General features: G+C 32.8%; 2 protein-coding genes across 3 annotated transcripts; both read left to right on the top strand.

The window, feature by feature from the left end:
• Positions 1-339: 339 nt before the first annotated feature.
• On the top strand, positions 340-14,013 carry LOC111710752 (quinone oxidoreductase). 2 transcript variants are annotated; one of them, XR_002767122.1, is made up of 19 exons: positions 340-582; positions 1,354-1,399; positions 2,993-3,032; positions 3,173-3,223; positions 3,733-3,810; positions 4,591-4,657; positions 6,435-6,503; positions 6,964-7,064; positions 7,292-7,363; positions 8,328-8,403; positions 9,286-9,355; positions 9,893-9,960; positions 10,248-10,377; positions 11,449-11,514; positions 12,158-12,231; positions 12,705-12,758; positions 13,042-13,100; positions 13,239-13,419; positions 13,952-14,013. XR_002767122.1 is itself a non-coding variant. In XM_023484877.1 (17 exons), exons 1-17 carry the CDS (start codon positions 464-466, stop codon positions 13,061-13,063), a joined length of 1,203 nt encoding a protein of 400 aa, XP_023340645.1. In that variant the 5' UTR covers positions 340-463; the 3' UTR covers positions 13,064-13,216. The 2 variants fall into 2 exon arrangements, 1 of the variants encoding a protein (XP_023340645.1); XM_023484877.1 differs by lacking the exons at positions 13,239-13,419; positions 13,952-14,013 and having other exon boundaries at positions 13,042-13,216.
• Positions 14,014-16,049: 2,036 nt separating this feature from the next.
• LOC111710753 (AP-3 complex subunit sigma-2) lies at positions 16,050-20,559 on the top strand. The gene is made up of 5 exons (XM_023484878.1): positions 16,050-16,395; positions 17,476-17,592; positions 18,158-18,244; positions 19,307-19,378; positions 20,506-20,559. The coding sequence occupies exons 1-5, from the start codon at positions 16,327-16,329 to the stop codon at positions 20,542-20,544; spliced, it is 384 nt and encodes a 127-aa protein (XP_023340646.1). The 5' UTR covers positions 16,050-16,326; the 3' UTR covers positions 20,545-20,559.
• Positions 20,560-20,657: the final 98 nt, after the last annotated feature.

Consider the following 20,657-nt stretch of genomic DNA (forward strand, 5'->3'; position numbering starts at 1 on the left):
AAGCGAAGGGGGGGAGGCTGGGGGGCTTGCCCCCCCCTCGTACGCCCCTAGTTATCTGACCTCTAACGTGTCCAATTGTGACAGCTTACAGAGGTCGGATTCGTCGGATGCACCAATGCCTTTTTTAAAGTGCCCATCCGACCTACAGTGCATCGAACCTACAGCTGCTGTAAAAGCCAGGTGTTGGTGTTATTAGGTCGAATGGGCAGTAGAACGGATTGGCGTAGGGAGCGTAGGTTCAAAAATACAGCATCGAAAAAATATGTGTTTTTCTAAACTCGTAGTCGTCTTCACTTAAGTTCAAACTTCTATGATTCCTTGGAAAATATAACATTTGCGGCTTTGAGCGCTCTTACTCTGTAAAGTGGAAACCGAGAGAAAAGCCTACAATTACAATATAATCCTCGAAACATATTGTTGCTACATGACGACGGGATTTCTACGTTTTATAAGAGAATAGAAAATGAACACCTGTTTTGAGAAAATGTTTATTTCTTCAACATTAGTTTCTAAATACGGTTTTAAAGCTTTGACAATAAGATGTATGTTCACTGGTCAGAAGATTGTCGTGAATAATGTCAGGTAGATAATATTATAAGTAGTGGCATATTATAGAGGTTGGTAACCTATATAAGAATCCACTAAACACCCTAATTTTGAAATTTTGGAACAAAGTTAAGCCTACAAGCTGATAGATATTCCAAACAGCCGATATGTCCTAAACTAATTCTGTCGATTCTTAAACCGATATTACAGTGAATATTGTAGATTTTGTGGACTAGCGAACAATAATAGTACTTCTATTTAGGCTATTTCACCCGCCTTAACATTCAGGTTTTAGTTACCCTGAAAATGAATTGAATTTCAACCCGTTTGAATGCGTTTGAACATTGATTGTCATGAAACATGATTTTTTTGTGGACGATATGCGTGGGTAATTTCCTAGAGAACGATGATTTGAGAAAATTATTAGTTTTTTTTATTATTTTAGGTTAGGTTAAGACAATTTTTGGTCGAGCGCTGCGGCTAGGACAGGCTAGGGGGCCGCGGGCTATGGCAATGACATGCCAGGAGGCAGAGCGCCGTGGCACGGGGGCCGGGCGCTGCGACCACATGACCAATTATATCCATGTGTTACATATGAGATCCATGTACAGAATTTATAGGAAGGGGGGGGGCTGGGTAGTCCAAAAATCGTTTTTAGGAAATTACCGTGCTCCGTCCAGTAGAAGATTTTTACTATCTTTTTTGTACACACGATTTTAACGATATTTCATGATGAAGGGTGAGGGGGGGGGGTTGTAATTATCTATTCAGAAATATAACTGAAAATAAATGGCTTTTTGTTTCTAGCTCTGATCCTGTTGAGGGCGTCAAGAATTTGAAGATTGTGAAACAGGTATTAATGAATATTACTTACATCAATGAAGGGTATTAGTTCTTGTCTTTTTCAGTCTCCCCCTAACCCTGCTAGCAACAACACATCTCTGTGACTCTCTCTCTCCTAGCCTGATACCAGCTGACCCAGCTAGCTGTTGCTATGGCGGGGAGTTTAAAACACAAACAATGAGAATTACACATAAACTCTTGGAGTTGTATAGGGAAGGAGTGGATCTAGGACTGGATATCAAGCTTAACCTGCGGACTAAAGATGGAGAAGAATTTTTCTCATTTTCTAGAGTTTCTCGACCCGTCAACAGGAGAAGGAGAAGAAACAGAGGTGTGATGTCAACTCTGAAGGAAGTGAGACTACCCCAGCAAGAAGTGCAGTCTCCCCTGAAGGAAGTGCGGTACCCTCTGAAGGAAGTGCAGTCACCCCTGAAGGAAGTGTGGTCCCCCCTGAAGGAAGTGCGGTCCCCTTCCCCCCTGAAGGAAGTGCGGTCCCCTCTGAAGGAAGTGCGGTCCCCCCATATGGAAGTTCGGTCCCCCCTGAAGGAAGTGCGGTCCCCCTGAAAGAAGCTAGACAACCCTTGCGGGATGTGTCAAAGTCCCCATGTCAGGAAATCGGGCGCCCATGGAAGATTGTAAGGAACCCCGTGAATGAAGCTAGACCTCCTCTACTAGAAGATAGGAAAGCCAAAATGAAAAGAGCTAGATCTCCATCCATCACTTCCTCCCCTATTCCCCAGCTTGATGGGATATGTACACCATCAACACCTAACACCAATCTTCTTTCCAGGCCTAAGGGTACTAAGGAATCTGATCCTGAGTCAGCGCCTGAACCTGAACTTGATCCTGAGTCTGCACCTGAACCTGAACCTGAACCTGAGACTGAGTCTGCGCCTGAAACAGAACCTGATTCTGAGTCTGCCCCTGAACCTGAACCTGAGGCTGAGTCGGCGCCTGAACCTGAACCTGAGACTGAGTCTGCGCCTGAACCTGAACTTGAGACTGAAGCTGGTCCAGAATCTGAAACTGAACTTGAAATCGAACTAAAACCACCTGTGAACATTGCAAACCCAGTTTTTACTTTCTGTGAAGAAAAAGATTGTACAGTTTGCCCAGTTAGACACAACGCAATTAGAGCATATGAAAAAGTAGACAACCAAATTAAATATCAGTTGGTTAATAACTACAGGAAGTTCTGTTGTTTCTCAGCAATGGATGACGAGGGAGTCAGCTGCGAAATATTGCATTGGCATTCAAAGTCTAATCTGTGTCTATCATATGAATCATTTATATAGAAAATAAATAATGTAGTTTTTCCATTTATGAAAGTTGTAAACTTGTAATACAATTGTAATATCTTAATCTCTGCTACAAAATAAATATTAAGATCTAAAAAAGTTCTTTTGATTCTTGCATAAATCTTATAACTTTGGACCCTATTAAATTTATTTATTCAAAAAGTATTTAAATTTTTGTTTTCTCGATGAAGTCACTGTTATGGGGGGGGTGTACTTGCATAATTTAGACCCTTTGTCGACTTCAGCTGAGTGGAAGTGACGTGGGGTGTTTTAAATCTTAATTAAATCATTATTCTGTTTTTCAGGAAATAAGGGATACAGATATTCCTGATGATGCAGTTCTAGGTTCAGGCTTCATTTGGAATACATTTTATGATATTTTTTTCTCTCTTAGATTACTCTTATCCTTTCGACATTTTTTATGATCTTATGAAATTTTAAAAATCTAAATGTCTAAATTCCTTTATTTACAAATGTGTGATAAGTTAAAGTTGATAGCTGTGCAGTACACTGGGTTGACCTACTCATGTTTGCTGGTAAATATAAAATTGAAATTCAATCATTTAGATTCTCAATTGACTGATTTAATTTGAGTAATCAGAAATTGTTGATTAATTGATTTTTAATTTAAGTTAAGATCAGTTTACAATAATAAGTATTGTATTTGGCCCTCCATGATGGCAATGCGTGATTCACAACGGTACCCTTGAACTTTCTCCGATCAAGAAAACTGAAGATATTGTCGTTTGTATAGGTTTAAAGTGTATATCTGATAATCCTTTTTTTCCTGCAGTAGAAATGGGCAAGTCACTTGTAGAGAAACCACCATTGAAAATAATCAGTTTTAAAAATTGTTAACTTTGATATATAAGTCTTCCTTAATCAGACATTTAGCTTTTGAAGGGTACCGTTGTGATTCGGGCATTGCCATCTTTACATAGAGGGGCACTTGACATTTCACTGACATTTCCTGAAAGCGGGGCAGTGTTGTTAAAAGAAGGGAGGTAATATTTTCAAAACTAGAAATGAATTATCGAATATTTAGGACAATATCAGCAAGCACCTCCTCTGCCCTACACTCCTGGAATGGAATATAGTGGAACTGTTGCTTTTCTTCCCAAAGGTGAAAATAGGCAAACTATTAAAAAACAATAAAATTTTTTTCCAAAACGAATAACTTCTACCAAAATAATAATCTATACTCCCACCTCTTTTTGCTTTCTTCTACTTCTATTTTTTTGTTTAATTTTATTTGACTTTGATTTAATATGTATTCATTGTTGATGATTTTGATTTAATATGTATTCATTGCTGATGATTTTGATTTAATATGTATACTAATTGCTGATGATTTTGATTTAATATGTATACTAATTGCTGATGATTTTGATTTAATATGTATTCATTGCTGATGATTTTGATTTAATATGTATAATAATTGCTGATGATTTTGATTTAATATGTATTCATTGCTGATGATTTTGATTTAATATGTATAATAATTGCTGATGATTTTGATTTAATATGTATTCATTGCTGATGATTTTGATTTAATATGTATTCATTGCTGATGATTTTGATTTAATATGTATTCATTGCTGATGATTTTGATTTAATATGTATACTAATTTCTGATGACATTGATTTAATATGTACTAATTGCTGATGATTTTGATTTAATATGTATACTAATTGCTGATGATTTTGATTTAATATGTACTAATTGCTGAAAAAGGGGGCTTCTCATTCTAAACAACCAGCAACAATGGATAGATAGGTTCTTGCTAAATTAAACTGTAAAAATTGTTCCAATTATAATATTTGTCAAACACTTGTATCTATATAACTATATAACTAAATCAGTTTATGTTATCATTATACTTTATATTAACTTCTAATTTAGGTTTAGACTCTGTGCTGAGTATTGGAGATAAGGTTTACGTTGGGGATATAGTTAATACTGGTCCAAGGTAACTTCATCCATGTCTCGTATTTTGGAGTTAGATCTAAATAAGTGAAAGTGTAAAACTAAGTTTTTGAACTTATTCTTAAGTGAACACTTGACCCCATTGGAGAAGTTGGTTAGCTCAATCTACCTATTTTTATATTCGACCTTATGTCGTAGTTTCATTAGAAGGAGAATTAGCGTCAGATTCAATCAATCGTAAGAGTTTAACGAGATATGTGCATAGATAAATAAATAAACATAGACAGCTTATGTACGCAAAATCACCAAGAATTGTACAGTCCGCGAACTCATACTTCTGGGGGTCAAAGTGTACTTCAATGATAAGCGGGTGGTTTGGCGTTTTAATAGATTTCATAATAGAGTGTAAAACTATTTGAACAAAAATGTTTCACTGAGCAATATATCATATTGACGAGAATTGAAGAAGGACATGAGAAGGACTAAACTAACTTAAATTTCTCTCTACAGAACTCATGTACACCACAAGTACTCAATGACATAAGAATAGCCGATGTTCACAACCAACCTAGTTAATCTATATAATAGAATGTCTTTAAAACCTCTCTGTATATTTATATCTTTCAAGATGAAAAATGTCGTCTTATGCGCAATCTATCTTTATCTATGGATATGTGTAGTTGACACTGGAGAATGGAAATGTTGGTTAACTCAATTTTGCCATTCTTAGAAAGTTAGAATCCGACCTCAAGGATTAGTTTCTTCTGCAGGAGAATTAGCGTTCCGAGAAGGAATTATAACAAATCTATTCATATCCTTTTCTCCAATTTTTCCAAATTCTCAAATTTTTCCTATTTTTCCAAATTCTCCAATTTTTTCAAATTCTCCTATTTTTCCAAATTCTCATATTTTTTTCAAATTCTCATATTTTTCCAAATTCTCATATTTTTCCAAATTTTCATATTTTTCCAAATTCTCATATTTTTCCAAATTTTCATATTTTTTACAAATTCTCTTATTTTTCCAAATTCTCTTATTTTTCTAAATTCTCCTATTTTTCTAAATTCTCATATTTTTCTAAATTCTCCTAATTTTCCAAATTCTCCTATTTTTCCAAATTCTCCTATTTTCAAAATTCTCCTATTTTCCAAAATTCTCCTATTTTCAAAATTCTCCTATTTTTTCAAATTCTCCTATATTTTCCAAATCCTCATATTTTTCCAAATCCTCATATTTTTCCAAATTTTCATATTTTTCTAAATTCTCCTATTTTCCAAATTCTCCTATTTTTCCAAATTCTCATATTTTTCTAAATTCTCCTATTTTTCTAAATTCTCGTATTTTTCAAAAATCCTCCTATTTTCAAAATTCTCCTATTTTTCCAAATTCTCCTATTTATCCAAATTCTCCTATTTTCCAAAATTCTCCTATTTTCTAAATTCTCCTATTTTTCCAAATTCTCCTATTTTTCAAAATTCTCCTATTTTTCAAAATTCTCCTATTTTCCAAAATTCTCCTATTTTCTAAATTCTCCTATTTTTCCAAATTCTCCTATTTTTCAAAATTCTCCTATTTTTCCAAATTCTCATATTTTTCAAAATTCTATTTTTCCAAATTTTCTCGTCAATATTCCAAATGAACTATAAATTATTGGAGATTTTGTTCAATGTTTATCTCTCTCATAAGAAATTAGATTTTGAATGATTTGATTTGATTTGATTTGATTTGTAATAGTTTACTACTGGTAGAAACGTAGAATATTTTAACAGAAAACTAGTTACCATAAAATCAATTGTAGGTTTTTATTCTATTGCTTACAGGAGTTATGGAGAATATGCTGCTTGGGGTGGAATGGCGTCATATTCATTGGCTCCGTCATTTTCAGTTAGGTAATTTTTCATAATTAATGGGAAAAATCCTGGCCATTTTCTTACTTGTCCTACACTGTATGAAACTCAGTCGCTCTCTGAAAATTTCGTACACTTTAGACAGAGAAGAAAATATAGATATAAGGTTTTTTTTTATCTTCGTTAAAGATCATCCACCCAGATCACAGCCGATCTATTTTTTTGGGGGGCGGGAGGCTGCCTTTTCAATTACCTTCGATAAAGCCTTTAACAAACTAAATTAAGAGGAATAATGATGATATGGTTAGGCGAAAAAAGAAAATAGGGAAAAAAGATTTTTTTTCTTTTGAATGATTCTTGAAATTATTCACCTCTGCTGGATGTTTTCCTTGGCCATACTTCGAAATCGGTGTTAAGGGAACCTTGTTCAATCGTTGATGCCATTCTTTGATTTATGTACAGTATAGTCACAAGGATGTATAATTTAATATTAATGGTTAAGGAAGTTACCTGCCGGCCTTGGTTTGGGTGAGGCTGCTGTTCTCAACGGTGCTTATGAAACAGCTTACCATGGTTTAGTTCACTGCGGTGGATTAAAAAAAGGTGAATTAAACATTTGTATTGTGCTTTTTTGAGAAATTTTGTAAAGGGGAGGTATCGTTAGACCGATCTAAAAACCTAAAATTTCGAAATTAATTTTTTCTTTTCAATATGGACAAATAACAGATGTCTTTGAAATTCTAGAAGAGAATTATTTTAGTTTTTTAAAATGATTTTAGAAAAATGTGCATTGCTCACTTCACAGAATTAAGGTTGTTCATATTATTTAGGTGAACTAGCATTGATTCATGGAGCTACTGGAGCATCAGGGTTAGCTGCTGTACAATTAGCATCAGCACTTGGTAAATATTAATTAATTAAAGGGAATCCACAATAAACTTCACCCATCAGTACTTCCCCTCGTAATATGCATTTCATACACGCCTGGGGTTGTCTGTTAAATCCGCCCAGGTTTTGTTCTATTAATGATTTCTGGATTCAGGTGAACCGGGGTGAAGGGTTTCCGGAAACCTGAGTTGGCTGTAACAACAGGTTGTTATCCTCAACCCACCTNATTTTGAACCTGGGTTTTTGGGTTTCAAAAGGACAGTGTTATCATTAGTTTACATTAAACACAGAAATTAAGTCGTAAATTAATCTCCTGTACTCTCTGTTTACATCAGCAATGACTACGTCTTAAAATAATCTATTTCACAGCACGGATTAGATTGTTAACTAAACTTTTGTACTCACGGTATTCTTCTGCCATGACTAGGTCTTATCTAATCTATTGCCTAACTGGTTTACTGCTTCTTTACTTTACAAGAGGAATATGTCGAAAACTAATCTGTGCACCTCTTTCTGTATGGATTAGGTCGTAAACTAATCTCTAAGTTCTCAGGATTAGATTGTAAACTAATCCCTTACATCCCCCGGATTAGGTTGTAAACTAATCTCTTACATTCTCAGGATTAGGTTATAAACCAATATCTTACATTCTCAGGATTAGGTTTTAAACTAATCTCTTACATCCCCGGATTAGGTTGTAAACTAATATTTTGGCTCAGTTTATCTACCATTTTTTTTGAAAAAAATTGAAAATTTTTGGGGACTCGACAGGAGTAAAGTATCTAAGTATTGAGAAAAATCTTCTAAGATCAATATTCAGGCCGTACGCTGCATGTTGACGCGCTGCGCACCGAAGACGGTCTGGGGGCTCCACTCCATGTAATTTAAAAAATTTATTTTTCCTGTAATTTAAGAAGGGGAGGGGGCGGGAGATGTTGAATTGTATGCTGCAAAGACGACTAAATGAATGTATTCTAGGAGCGGATATAATTATATCTGGTGGAAGCCAGGCTAAACTTGATCTCGTGGAACAACAATGCTATGGCACCGGCAGGCAGGTTTATAGATATATCATTCAAGCATTCATCATCGACATATATATATATATTAAGTAGTAATCCCTGTTTGCCAGTTGTCTGTTTTAATGTCCGATCATAGCTCATGAACCTCTTGGAAGTATGACCAATTTGCCTCAATTGAGGACCTCATAAAAACCACGAGAATGTTTTTAGCTTGGTTAAAGATTCGAAATTTAGCTGAAAAACTTGATGGATTCCTGTCAAAGCTGGATTCCCATGCCAGTATTTAAAATTTGTATTATTATCATTTACTTACGCCAGGAGAGCCACATGCATGGCCACGAAAAGCAATTATATTTAACTTTTAATGTTTTAAATTTCTAAGGAACTGAACTCTCCCCACAAGTTCTTATTTTCTAATAATTATAATAATAACAATAATAATATATTATACCACATTCTTATAGATTTAATACGTGGCCAAATCAGGAATAATTCTTGTTATTGTCACCCATTTTGTGTAATAATTATAATTATTCGTGTAAGGGTAGTATGATATTATTATGCGTAGGAAGAAAGTGTAATAATCAAAATTATTGTCATAATATTGATTATTGCACTTTCTTCCTACGCATAATATACAAATAATCACATAATCACCTATATCGGGGTTCTTTACAGATTACATTTCAATGTGTTCATAATTTCTTTGCAATCAGAGACACTTGATATTTCTAACAGCGAATTCTCCTCTCCAAGATCAATTAGTCTAAGTTTGTAATATCAAAGGTTACAATATCAGTTTGCAAAGAAATGAAGACTAGAAAATAAGAAGTTGGTTAGTTTTTAGTTCCATAGTTTCTCTCTTGCTCGGCTTAAAGATAACAAGATTTAACTAATCTTCTCCTGTTAATTAGAGTTGTTGGAAAGTTCAACTATAACGAAGAAATCAGATTAGACAAATATATCAAATCCTTAGGATTCAAGGTAGGAACACTCAGTTTAACTTCTAATATTTGTACATATCGTACAGATCGTACATGTAGTACACTTAGATTACCAACTACCACCATCAAGTGTAAAAAAATAAAGAAGCGGAATTATTATGAACTCAATCTGCACGATGGTGAAAGCAGTCTGAGGTTCCGGATAGGGGTTCCTTTCATTATACTTGATTTGACTCATTTGATTTGATTTGATTTGATTTGATTTGATTTGATTTGATTTGATTTGATTTGATTTGATTTGATTTGATTTGATTTGATTTGATTTGATTTGATTATTTGATTTGGTTTGGTTTGGTTTGGTTTGGTTTGGTTTGGTTTGGTTTGGTTTGATTTGGTTTGATTTGATTTGATTTGATAGAAAAATTAAAAATGTTATTTTGGGAAAAGGAAATCAATTGCAATTAACATTGCAAGTTCTATCCCCTTTTTTAAGCTCTAACGTGCATTCCCCCCTACCCAGCTTAGAATTAAGAAGGGGGCAGTAATTAATAAATATATTTTTTAATTATATTTTTAGGGAGTAGATTTAGTTTACGATACGGTGGGTGGAACTCAGTTAGCTAGGGACTCACTTAAATCAATCAGGTAATGGCTTTTTTTTAGGATTAAAGGTTTTTTTTCTGCAAAAATACAAATTTCCCTTTACAATGCCCTTTAAGATTTGATTGATTGATTACAATTTTTTACGTGATTCAACAGAGGTTGTATGAGATAACACTAATATATAACTTTTGTCTTTTAATTGAGAGATATTCAAAAGTAATAAGCTTCATCCGTCGTACTTTAAATTGGATTAGTTATATTTACAGGAAAAACAATACAGAAGTCTAGTTCTCAGTTGATAAAACTGATCTTAACTGTTGTGAATCTAGGTTTGGAGGTCGGTATTGTGTGATAGGATGGACAAGTACTCCACTAGCAGGAGGAGGTAGAGGAGCTGGAGCTGATCATGCTTCAGCAAACATGATTCCAACAAACCTTATCATGATGAAAGGAGCACAGGTTGGTCAGGGGTTAGAATCAAGTCACCTACAGTCAAGATGTTTTTTTTAAGAGAAACTTCAACCAAATCCAGAACTTTCGGTTAACAGTAAAATATTTCTAGAGGAGCAAAAACTGAAACTTCCAAAATTATAAAAAAAAACATTTGAATTGTAGCTAAATTTAAATGGTTTTCATCCAAATCTTAAAAATGATCTGTCTCAAAGTCGCTCTATCTTGTTTAAGATGCTGCATTATAGATTTATCCGACTATTGTGTACACTACGTAAAGATTTGATGTCTTTGGGTTGCTTGAGCACCCAACAATCAACATTAAAACAACAGTTATTTAACACAACAGTTGTGAATGTTTTGTGCTAAACGTTAATAAAAAATCAATAATATTAATTTGTTGGATGAAAGGATCTTTTTTTAAAATAAACCTGAATTTGTGAATAAATTACGCACATCTCTTTTGTATGAAAAATAGCCAATAATCGTTAATGAAAATTTTATGTGTAGTCAAATATGTTTTTTACGTGCTACAGAGTGACATTTTAGTCTGTGAAAGGGGTAGGGCAAATGTATCAAATATAAAATATTAAAAAAAATAAGTTAATGTCGTCTTTTGTTTCATCTTAAGCAAAGAAATAATTTTGCATAAATTCATATATTCAAACCGATCAACTCGTCAATTGATTTGTGGGAGTTTGGGTTCAAAAGTATGAATCATTTAATGGAATCAAACTTCAAAGCAAAAAATTTCTTAATATTCTGTAGAGAAGACGACATTTGATACAATCTTTACTAGACCAAACAAAGTGCGTAGAATTTGCATAGATTTTCCGATGCAGCATCTTTATATAGTCTTTGATCTACCTATCTATCTATATATTATGACTTCCTGAAAGCACGAAGGCTCTAAGGTACCCACCCCTCCACACAATTCGGTGTACATGTATTTCAGGTTTAGCATGACATTTGCAAATGATACTGTTATGCTCGTTAGTCGTTATATAATCTTTATCTGATTTTTTTGTCCATTTTTTTGAACTGGTATAATTTTATTTATTTTTTAATTATTTATTTTAGATTATTGGATGTCCTGTTGCCATCAATACCCGTCTAGATCCTAATATCAGGATTCCCAGACTTCAGGCAGAATACTTTAAAACTTACAAACTATATCAGTCACTTTATTCTGTTTGTTTCCATTCAGGGGTGTATATTTTTAAGAATAAAGAATTTTGATGATAAAGGAAAAAATGAAGAAGAAAAATTTGCACATCATTAGGCAAATTTTTCATTTTTCATAAGTTTGATACTTTATCTCCAAAAGAATATTTTTTCCCGTAAAATCTTAATATTTCTTTAGTTCAGAGAGTAAAGCCCTAAAAAACCTTGTTTCCATCTTACATCCGGTCATTCCAATCCTCCTTCCAATCCTTTCAATCCTCTCAATCCTTACAATCTTTTCAACCCTTTCAATCCTTTCAATCCTCTCAATCCTTTCAACCATTTCAATTTTTTCAATTCTTTCAACCATTTCACCCATTTTAATCCTTTCAATCCTTTCAATCATTTCAATTCTTTTTAATCCTTTCAATTTTTTTAGTCCTTTCAATCCTATCAATCCTTTCAATCTGCTGAATTCATTCAATATGTTCAAAATGTTCAATATATATAGTATGTTGAATATCTTCAACATATTAAATTTGGTTAAGATATTTAAGTAGTACTTATACGTTTAATATATGGAACATGTACAATATGTTCATTGTTCAGTATTTGTTGACCCTAGGCTATAGATGACTGGTTGGAGACTGGGAAAATAAAACCCTTTATCTCACACACCTTCCCCTTCAATCAATTCAGGCAACTGGCAATACATTGTTATATTGTTGGATATTTACAAAAATATTTAGTCAAAAACTATTTTTTACGGTAAATAAATTTAAATTAAATATGATTAAATAATGAAAAGGCATAATTAATCCATTTGATTTTGATGCGGATCCAGACCAAGAACATTTCTTTAGATTTTCTTGATTTTTTTTCACTTATTTTTGACAAAAACCTTCCATTTTTAAAAATTACGAAAATTTTAATAATCTCTATTTTTTCAACAGTTGAGCTTTGTGAGCAATCTCAGTTCAACTACAATTTCTAAGTTGCCAGTAATAAGGCACAAAGAAATAAACGACCCTCAATCAATCAATCAAAAGCCAGACACTCCCTTTAAGTAATTCAGAATTTTGATTTTTCGAATTTGAATTGATTTAAATGAATTTATTTCTTAAGGGGGGGGGGGTTAGAATTAAACAATATGCTATTGCCATGGTGCCCAGAGAAGCGCTGCTGGCGAAGTGGGAAAGAAAAATCACTGGCAACTGTATTGTGAGGTAATACATTTTGCGAGACCCCCACTCTCAAAATACAAATTTTAAATGTTTGGTTTGGTTTTTAAGAACAGAGTTTCATGAAAAATGCATATTATTACGATACAAATGTTCATTGCCTTTTTAAAACATAAAACCTGATTTTTTTCAGATTCTGAAAGTAAATTTAAGAAAGTATTAGAACAAAACAAAAAGTCTACTTTCAGAAGCTGTATAAATTACAGTTTTTTTTATTAAACCTAGCTTCTAGCGGGGTGAACATTGAACAATGTGTTCTTATTTTCAGATGCAGCGAGAAATTGACATAAACCGGGAAGGTTGTGGATCATTATTTACCCCGAATAGGTAGATCATATCAAAATGTTATCTTGTTGAATATATCCATTTTTGTAACATAAAAATGTAAACACACATTGAAATCTAATTTGGCTGTGATTGCGGGTGCCGTTGTTATGTATTTATATATTTATTAAAACTTTTCAGAGAATAATGTTGAACTAGAACAGGTTCAAGATGAAGGATGAGATTAAGAACCCCGTAACGAAGGTTGACTCTGGATCTTACAAGTCCTCCCTGAGTCATATCTCATTATTTATTGACGAGTATAAGAGAGAAATCACTTACGGATTCTATACCATTGGTTTAGCAGGATTTATAAGAATAGGTATTTGTTAATTAAAGGGTATTTTAACGCAAGTACATGTGACTCAAAATTAAAAGAGTGTCATGCCCATTAAGCAACGTTGCACTCTTACGTTTGTCTAAAAAAGTGTTTCGAGATATTCCTACTTTTTAGTCTGAAATGGACCTTTTCAATTGCAGGTTTTGTAGAGACAAGTGGAATTATACAGTAAAAACACGAAAGAAAATAGACTGTTATTTTTCTGTTGATATAATTAAAAAGTTTTAGATGGCAACGTTGTGAGTCGGGCATTTAACTGGTTTTGAACTGTATGTCCCTAAATTGTTTTATATATGTATGTCTGGGGTTTCCAGGTCGGGTTCCCTTGTAGACCTACTAATTATTTCTAATTTCTATATAAAACAAATATTTGGTAAATTCAGAGAATTTATATTTAATGAGTTGTTTTATCTGTATAAAATGAATGGTGAGTGTATGGGGGGGGGGGGGTAAAATCTTACCGCGCAAACCACGTAAATTCCTTTTTATGTTTAAATTATATTTTATTCTGCAGGGATGAGTTTGCGGGCTTTCCACGTATTCAAGAATATCTCAGAAATCCCCGACGAATTTATTCAAAAAAATATCAGGGACGATTAATTAATTTCTTTTTATAAGAAATTAGATGTAGCTATAAGACGGAATAACAGCTGTTTGATTTGTTATTATATCAAATAGCTTTCGATTTTGTAAACAATCCTTGTTTAGTGAACTACACTTTAAGAATTTACCTGAATTCAAAAAAACATTGTCGTTTTCAGTATTTTTGGCAGGGTTCGCTCACTACAAATTCAAAAGTTGAATTCAGGTACTTTTGTTTTTAGTAAAAAATACTTAAATTTTTAAAAATATTTTTAAGCATAAACTCAATTATTTTTTCTTTTGCTTAACTTATTCATTATTTTTATCCTGATTTTCTACAAAAACTATTAACGATTTTGAAAACGTTATTGTGAAATCCTTAAATTTCTTATTTATGCTTACATTTGTACATTTTTCTTTTAATAAGATTTTTCTCAATTTGGTTTCCTGCAGTATGAAGACTCAATGCTAGAATTGTAATTTTTGATAGAATAGCAGATTTTAATTTCTGCAATTTTAGCATAATCAATTAATCATTTCTTTCTATTAATACGTTTTTAATACTTCAGAGAATGTTCCAGTATTGCACGTATCACATGTACCGATATTCCAGCTTCCGTTACGTACAGTACAATCCAGCCTTCACATACCAGTTCATGGTATACATGTCTCTCCTCAATATAAAGGAAATAATGGAAAGTTAATAATAATTCAAAAATAAAAGATTTTAACACGTTTATAGAAAGCTATGCTTCTTGTTCTTTTGTCTCTCTTTATTGTAATATTTCAACCATCTTAATGTTGATTTATGTGTGACGATTTTTTCTTCTTTAAAATCAGTAAAAGTAAAAGAATTTAGCAGATAAGTGAAATGGCATCTGAAGAATCCTGCTTGAAAACTAATGACAAAATATCGAAAGTAATTCCAAATCTTATGTTTAAAGTTTCTTTAAAGGGAGTGTTCGCGAAAAATGAAAGGTGGTATAGGCTTAATGCGTTAAAAAAAGCGCTTTTGATCGCTACTAATCTTACTTCTATCTGTTGCGTCTATAAGTCCATTGTTTTGCTTGTACAGATGAATGTGAGGATTATTTAAGATTACGTATACAGGATAAGAAGGTATGGGAATTTAACGTTTAATGGTGAATATTCTCTTTTTAACAACCATATTTGCTTCTTAATTTTATTGGGAAATTTCATGAATGTTTTATAATTTAAAATCTCAAGTCAGCTGCCTTTTGGTGTACAAATATTCATTTTTCTACCGGAGTAACGACATCATTCCTTGAAATTGATTAAATCGTTGCAAGTATAAACCCCTGTGTTTAGATTAAGATGAAACTGTTGGAAAGAAAGGAAAATCTATTGATATGTGAACTCAGACTGAAGAGCTGGGGTGTCTGGTCCGACTGTATAGCAAGGAAATTCATCAATTTGAAACCCTCTTTAAAGCGTCACCTTGTATATTTTGGATATTTTGAAGAAAAATTCTTATACATGAAGACCCACATAGACGACAACATTTAAGCAACAGTATGTGTTTTTGACATACTATACAAAGCAAATAGTGTTAACAGTAGGTTGATCATTAACTTATTAGAGAAATAGACAGGGTGTATATAATTCCAATTTTTTTTAATCCCCCCCCCCCCCCAATTCAAATTTTATTTTGATTTCCTTCCCCAAATTCTATAACTTAAAGGTTGTGTTCGCGAAAAATGAAACTTTTTTTCTTCCCCTTTTCCTTTCATTTTCCCCCTCCCTTTTTCCAACCTTTTTCTTTCCTCTTTCCTTTTCCCTTTTCCTTCCCTCATTTTTTCTACCTTTTCCTTCACCTCTTCCTTCCCTTTTTCCTTCCCTTTTACTTCCCTTCCCCTCCTTTTGGGTCTTTGATTTCTTTCCCCTCGGGGGGTAAGAATTTTATGCACCTCTAGAAATAGGTGTTTCATGCGCATACTACTTGAGTCCTAGTTTCCAACAGTTGTTCCACGGGTTTTATGGGTCCTACACATTTGATGTCTAATATTAGAAATCTTGTGGAGGAAGGGTTTGCAACAATTTCCACTCATCAATCAAATAATCAAGTTTACGCTAAATCTCTCCTCAAATCTGAAAACCTGGCGAGAAAGAAAAACAAACGAATATGGAAAGATGAAGAAGAAATAAAAGAGAAAATCAGTTTGCTGAAAAAGATTTTAATATTTTTGAAATTAAAATAACACTGTGTTTGTGACATTTGAATTAACTAGATTTTTTTTATGCAAAGCTATGTCAGACAGGCAATTATGGTAATGTTTGTTTTCAGAGATGATCAAAGCAATTTTGATTTTTAATAACCATGGAAAACCGAGACTTAACAAGTTCTACCAGTATTACGTAAGTTATATTTTCTAGTATTAATTTTACTTTTTTTCTGTTTTGAACAACTTACAATGATAATTGATTATCTTTTTTATCTTTTAAGTATAGTTGAGCAACTGTAAATGTTTTTAAAGTCACCCTTTATCAAAGAGTGCCAATAGAAATTGCCAACGCTACCCTTTTATCCAAAGAAACTATGATTATTATGTATTTATACCGGTTACTTAATATTATATTTAAGAATTCTAAAAGTACAGACCAGTAATAATATGACCGAGTTCTGTCTCATGCCTAACATAAACACTTTTTATATATCAGAACAAGCTCTTGATTACATTGTTGTAGATATTTTATGTCACTTCATGGCAATATAATAGTGCGTTTCAAAAAAATGTTTCCTTTTTTCATTTTTATAATATAGATAAAAATCAGATGTTTATAATGGCTTGTGTAAAAGTTGAAAATTTGTAAAATAACTAGAAGTATCATAACTAATAATATCAAAAAAGATTTGAGGTTACAATATTCTTTTAAAGTAGCCTAAAGCTTATTACTTTATTTATAATTTTGACTTGACAAATTTTTCAACAAATATTTATTTATCTTCTTATTGAACTGCAAACAGTACATGATTCAACAAAATGACTCATTTTAAGGTACATAGTATATTTCAGTGTTTCGGATCCATTCATTTTGATTCGGATCCGGATCCGGATCCGGATCCGAGGTAACTTTTGATTCTGTGAATCGGATTTTCCCTATTAAATGTTATGCAAGGTTATAATTTATAAACTATAGTAATCCTAAAGTTAAAAATGTCGTCATTACTATTATATAAATGTAAACATTAAATTATTAAAGATAATTTTGAAAAATTTTCGTCATGTAAATAATACATTTACGAACCATTTTGATTTATTTATTCCATGGTTTTGGTTAATTTTTGGCGCTACCCGATCCATATCAACGTTTCCTGATCCGGATCCGGATCCGACCAAATGATACGGATCCGACCGGATCCGGATCCGAAACACTGGTATATTTACAATAGCAAATAAAGTTTATAAATGAAGTTCTTATTGTATTTATATTTAGAATGAAAGTCAGCAGCAGCAGATAATTAAGGAAACCTTCCAACTAGTCTCGAAACGAGATGATAATGTTTGCAACTTCCTGGAGGGTGGTTCACTCATTGGAGGCTCAGATTACAAGGTATTATTTGAAATATTGGAGGATCAGATTACAAGGTATTATTTGAAATCCGCATCCTAAGCTCTATGGATCCTCTGTGACGTTGAAAAGTACCCTGGGTAATATTACGCCCAGGTAGTGACAATTTCCCCTCAATACCAAATCATGAAAGCATTGTTAAACTCCTGTAAGTAAAATATGATGTTAAATAAGTTTTAAAAAAGCAATACTTATTCTTTTTTAATATCCGTCTTGAATATGCTTTATTTCAAAGAATTAAACAACATAGATGTTTACACATGTCCCTTGCAGTAAATATTATGTAAAATGAATTCGGTTAGATCAGACAATAAAAGCTTTATATTAATATATCGAAGGTTTACACGATCAGGTTGCAAAGATACGTACAGGAGTTAGAAATTTTGAGTTTATGGGTGAGACTGAATTTCTATCTCCCATATTTATTTAATTTTAGTTGATCTACCGACACTATATAACCCTGTATTTTGTATTCTAGTTGATCTACTGACACTAAGCAACCCTGTATTTTGTATTCTAGTTGATTTACCGATATTTTGTATTCTAGTTGATCTACCGCCACTATGCAACCCTGTATTTTGTATTTTGTGTGGATTCCTCAGAGTCTGAGCTAGGAATTTTAGATTTGATTCAGGTTAGTTCATAATTGATTTTTATGCAATAATTAATGCATAGTATTATCTAACAGATATCATTTTTTTATTTGGAAAATGATAAAATCATAAATATTTATGATATTTATAACAGTTCATGCTGTTAGTAAATTAGATTTTGCGAAAGTGCTTGGGATCAAGATGATCCATTGAATCCGCAATATTTTGACTTCTTGGGTCCGGTGTAGCGTTACATCCAGACCGGGGTAATATTGGGCCCGGGTGCAATTCAAAGACGGCATTAGTAAACAAACACATTTAAAATTTTAGTCTGCATAAGAGTGGAAAACATGCCTAAATAATGTACATAATGTGTGTGCGTCTAATTTTTAATTTTATGGCCTACCAAACAAAAAATTGTAACAATTTCAATAACAATGATAATGTGCATGCTTTGGGTCAGTCAAAATAAACAATTTTTGGACCCCCTCCCCCCGTTCTATAACTTTGTACATAACCAGCGGTAATTTTCCTAATATACGAATTTTGAGGACCAAGTATAACGCCCGGGCCTTATTTAACGTGACACCGGATCTAAGGGGCCAAATATTGACCAAAACTCGGTAAAAACATATTTTTCGCTGTTAAAGCACAAACCTCAACCGTTCATTTGTTTTAAAAAATCAATGAATATTGACGAAATAAGGTTTGGGACCTGGATCCGGATCCGGTTCACAATGAAATGATTTCTAAGCACAGTTTGCGTAAAATGGATTTATTTTTAAAATTTCATTGATAAGTTTCAAAATTCCTGAGTGAATCAAGATAGATTCGAACAGGGGTATTTATTTTCTAAAATCATTATTTTCCTCTAATTAAATGAATGTTTGTGTGAAAAGTTGCAAAATGTGTGCAAAGAAATTTACTCTTATTTTTTTTATTTTTCACTCAAGGGCATCGACAATAATTTGTTGCCCTCGGTTTGATTCTCAAAAATATATAAAATGGATTGATGTGCTGTTCACACATGTATCATGATATCTGATAAACACAATACTCCGTAGGTTGCTCAGGACATTAATAATAATAATTGTATATTTTAGGTGTTTGTAGAAACCCTTGATAAATGTTTTGAGAATGTTTGTGAGTTAGATCTGATATTTCACATGGAGAAGGTAAATATTACCAGTTATCCCCCCCTCCATTCTGGTATTAAAGGGAGGGGGGGGGAATAATTATCCTCCCCTCCATTCTGGTATTAAAGGGAGATGGGAGAGGGGGGTGCTCACTCTCAGTGCAAGAATGTTTATAAATGGAGAGGGGGGGGGGGGTAATGTCAAATCTTCTTCTATTCGCATCCAAGAGACTGAAAAAATTTAAGCGTTGACGGAATGTAATTAATTATTAAAAGTTAGACAAACATTGCTTACTTTAATTATAGCAGGGGTCAATATAATTCCCAAAAAAATCTCGATCCCAAAACAATTTTTTGCCCCCAATTTAAAAAAAAATGCCCCCAGTTAAAATTTTTAAATTCCACTAACACATTTGCCCCCATTGCCCCCAATTTAAAAAAAAATGCCCCCAATTTTAATAAAAATGCCCCCAGTTAAAATTTTTTACAAATTCCACTAACACATTTGACCCCATTGCCCCCAATTTAAAAAAAAATGCCCCCAATTAAAATTTTTTTTTTTTCAAATTCCACTAAAACATTTGTTCCCCGAATTTAAAAAAAATGCCCCCAATTAAATAAAAATGCCCCTAATTTTTTTTTTTAAATTATCATTTAAAAAAAATTTGCCCCCAATTAAAGAATTTGCCCCCATTTCTTTCAAATTTGTCAATCCCAAATGGGATTGAAAAAGGAATTATATTGACCCCTGAAATATAGGACTTTAAATGCGAGTTATATAATACTTAAATGATATAAAACGTTCTTAAATTTAAAATTTTTTTATACGCCATGAAGTTTTTATTTCATGGCTTACGTTGAGAAAGCCCATTTACCAATTCTTGATTTAAATTTTACGTTAGTTATCCATCATGGCAATAAGTAGATCAGTACAATATAAAGTTACCAACTTAATAACTGACTCAGACCTCCGCTGTCGGAGTAATAGGCCCCAATTAAGAGTTAATGATGTTTTTTTTACAATAAACAATTAGGCAATTTAGCACTAGAGAATGTGGTTGAATTATAGTTTCTCATTACAAGTATAACAGCCTTTTGGAAAGCGTTGTGATAGTTCGTAATAAATCTAAGGACAAAGGTTTCCTGAAAGTTTATCTTGATGTTTAGGTGTACTATATCTTGATGTTTAGGTGTAATTTATCTTGATGTTTAGGTGTACTATTTCTTGATGTTTAGGTGTACCATATCTAGATGTTTAGGTGTAATATATCTTGATGTTTAGGTGTACTATATCTTGATGTTTAGGTGTAATTTGAGAT

The sequence above is a fragment of the Eurytemora carolleeae genome, unplaced genomic scaffold (genome assembly GCF_000591075.1).
Source record: "Eurytemora carolleeae unplaced genomic scaffold, Eaff_2.0 scaffold968, whole genome shotgun sequence".
Lineage (NCBI taxonomy): Eukaryota > Metazoa > Arthropoda > Copepoda > Calanoida > Temoridae > Eurytemora > Eurytemora carolleeae.

Excerpts from the sequence above, each read along its gene's own strand:
- LOC111710752 (XM_023484877.1), top strand. The coding sequence starts at position 464 with ATGAACACCTGTTTTGAGAAAATGTTTATTTCTTCAACATTAGTTTCT. Across the intron at positions 8,404-9,285 it reads CAATGCTATGGCACCGGCAG|AGTTGTTGGAAAGTTCAACT; the intron begins GCAGGTTTATAG and ends CCTGTTAATTAG. Across the intron at positions 12,759-13,041 it reads ACTGGCAACTGTATTGTGAG|ATGCAGCGAGAAATTGACAT; the intron begins GTAATACATTTT and ends TCTTATTTTCAG.
- LOC111710753 (XM_023484878.1), top strand. The coding sequence starts at position 16,327 with ATGATCAAAGCAATTTTGATTTTTAATAACCATGGAAAACCGAGACTT. Across the intron at positions 17,593-18,157 it reads TTGGAGGCTCAGATTACAAG|TTGATCTACCGCCACTATGC; the intron begins GTATTATTTGAA and ends TTTGTATTCTAG. Across the intron at positions 18,245-19,306 it reads GAATTTTAGATTTGATTCAG|GTGTTTGTAGAAACCCTTGA; the intron begins GTTAGTTCATAA and ends TGTATATTTTAG.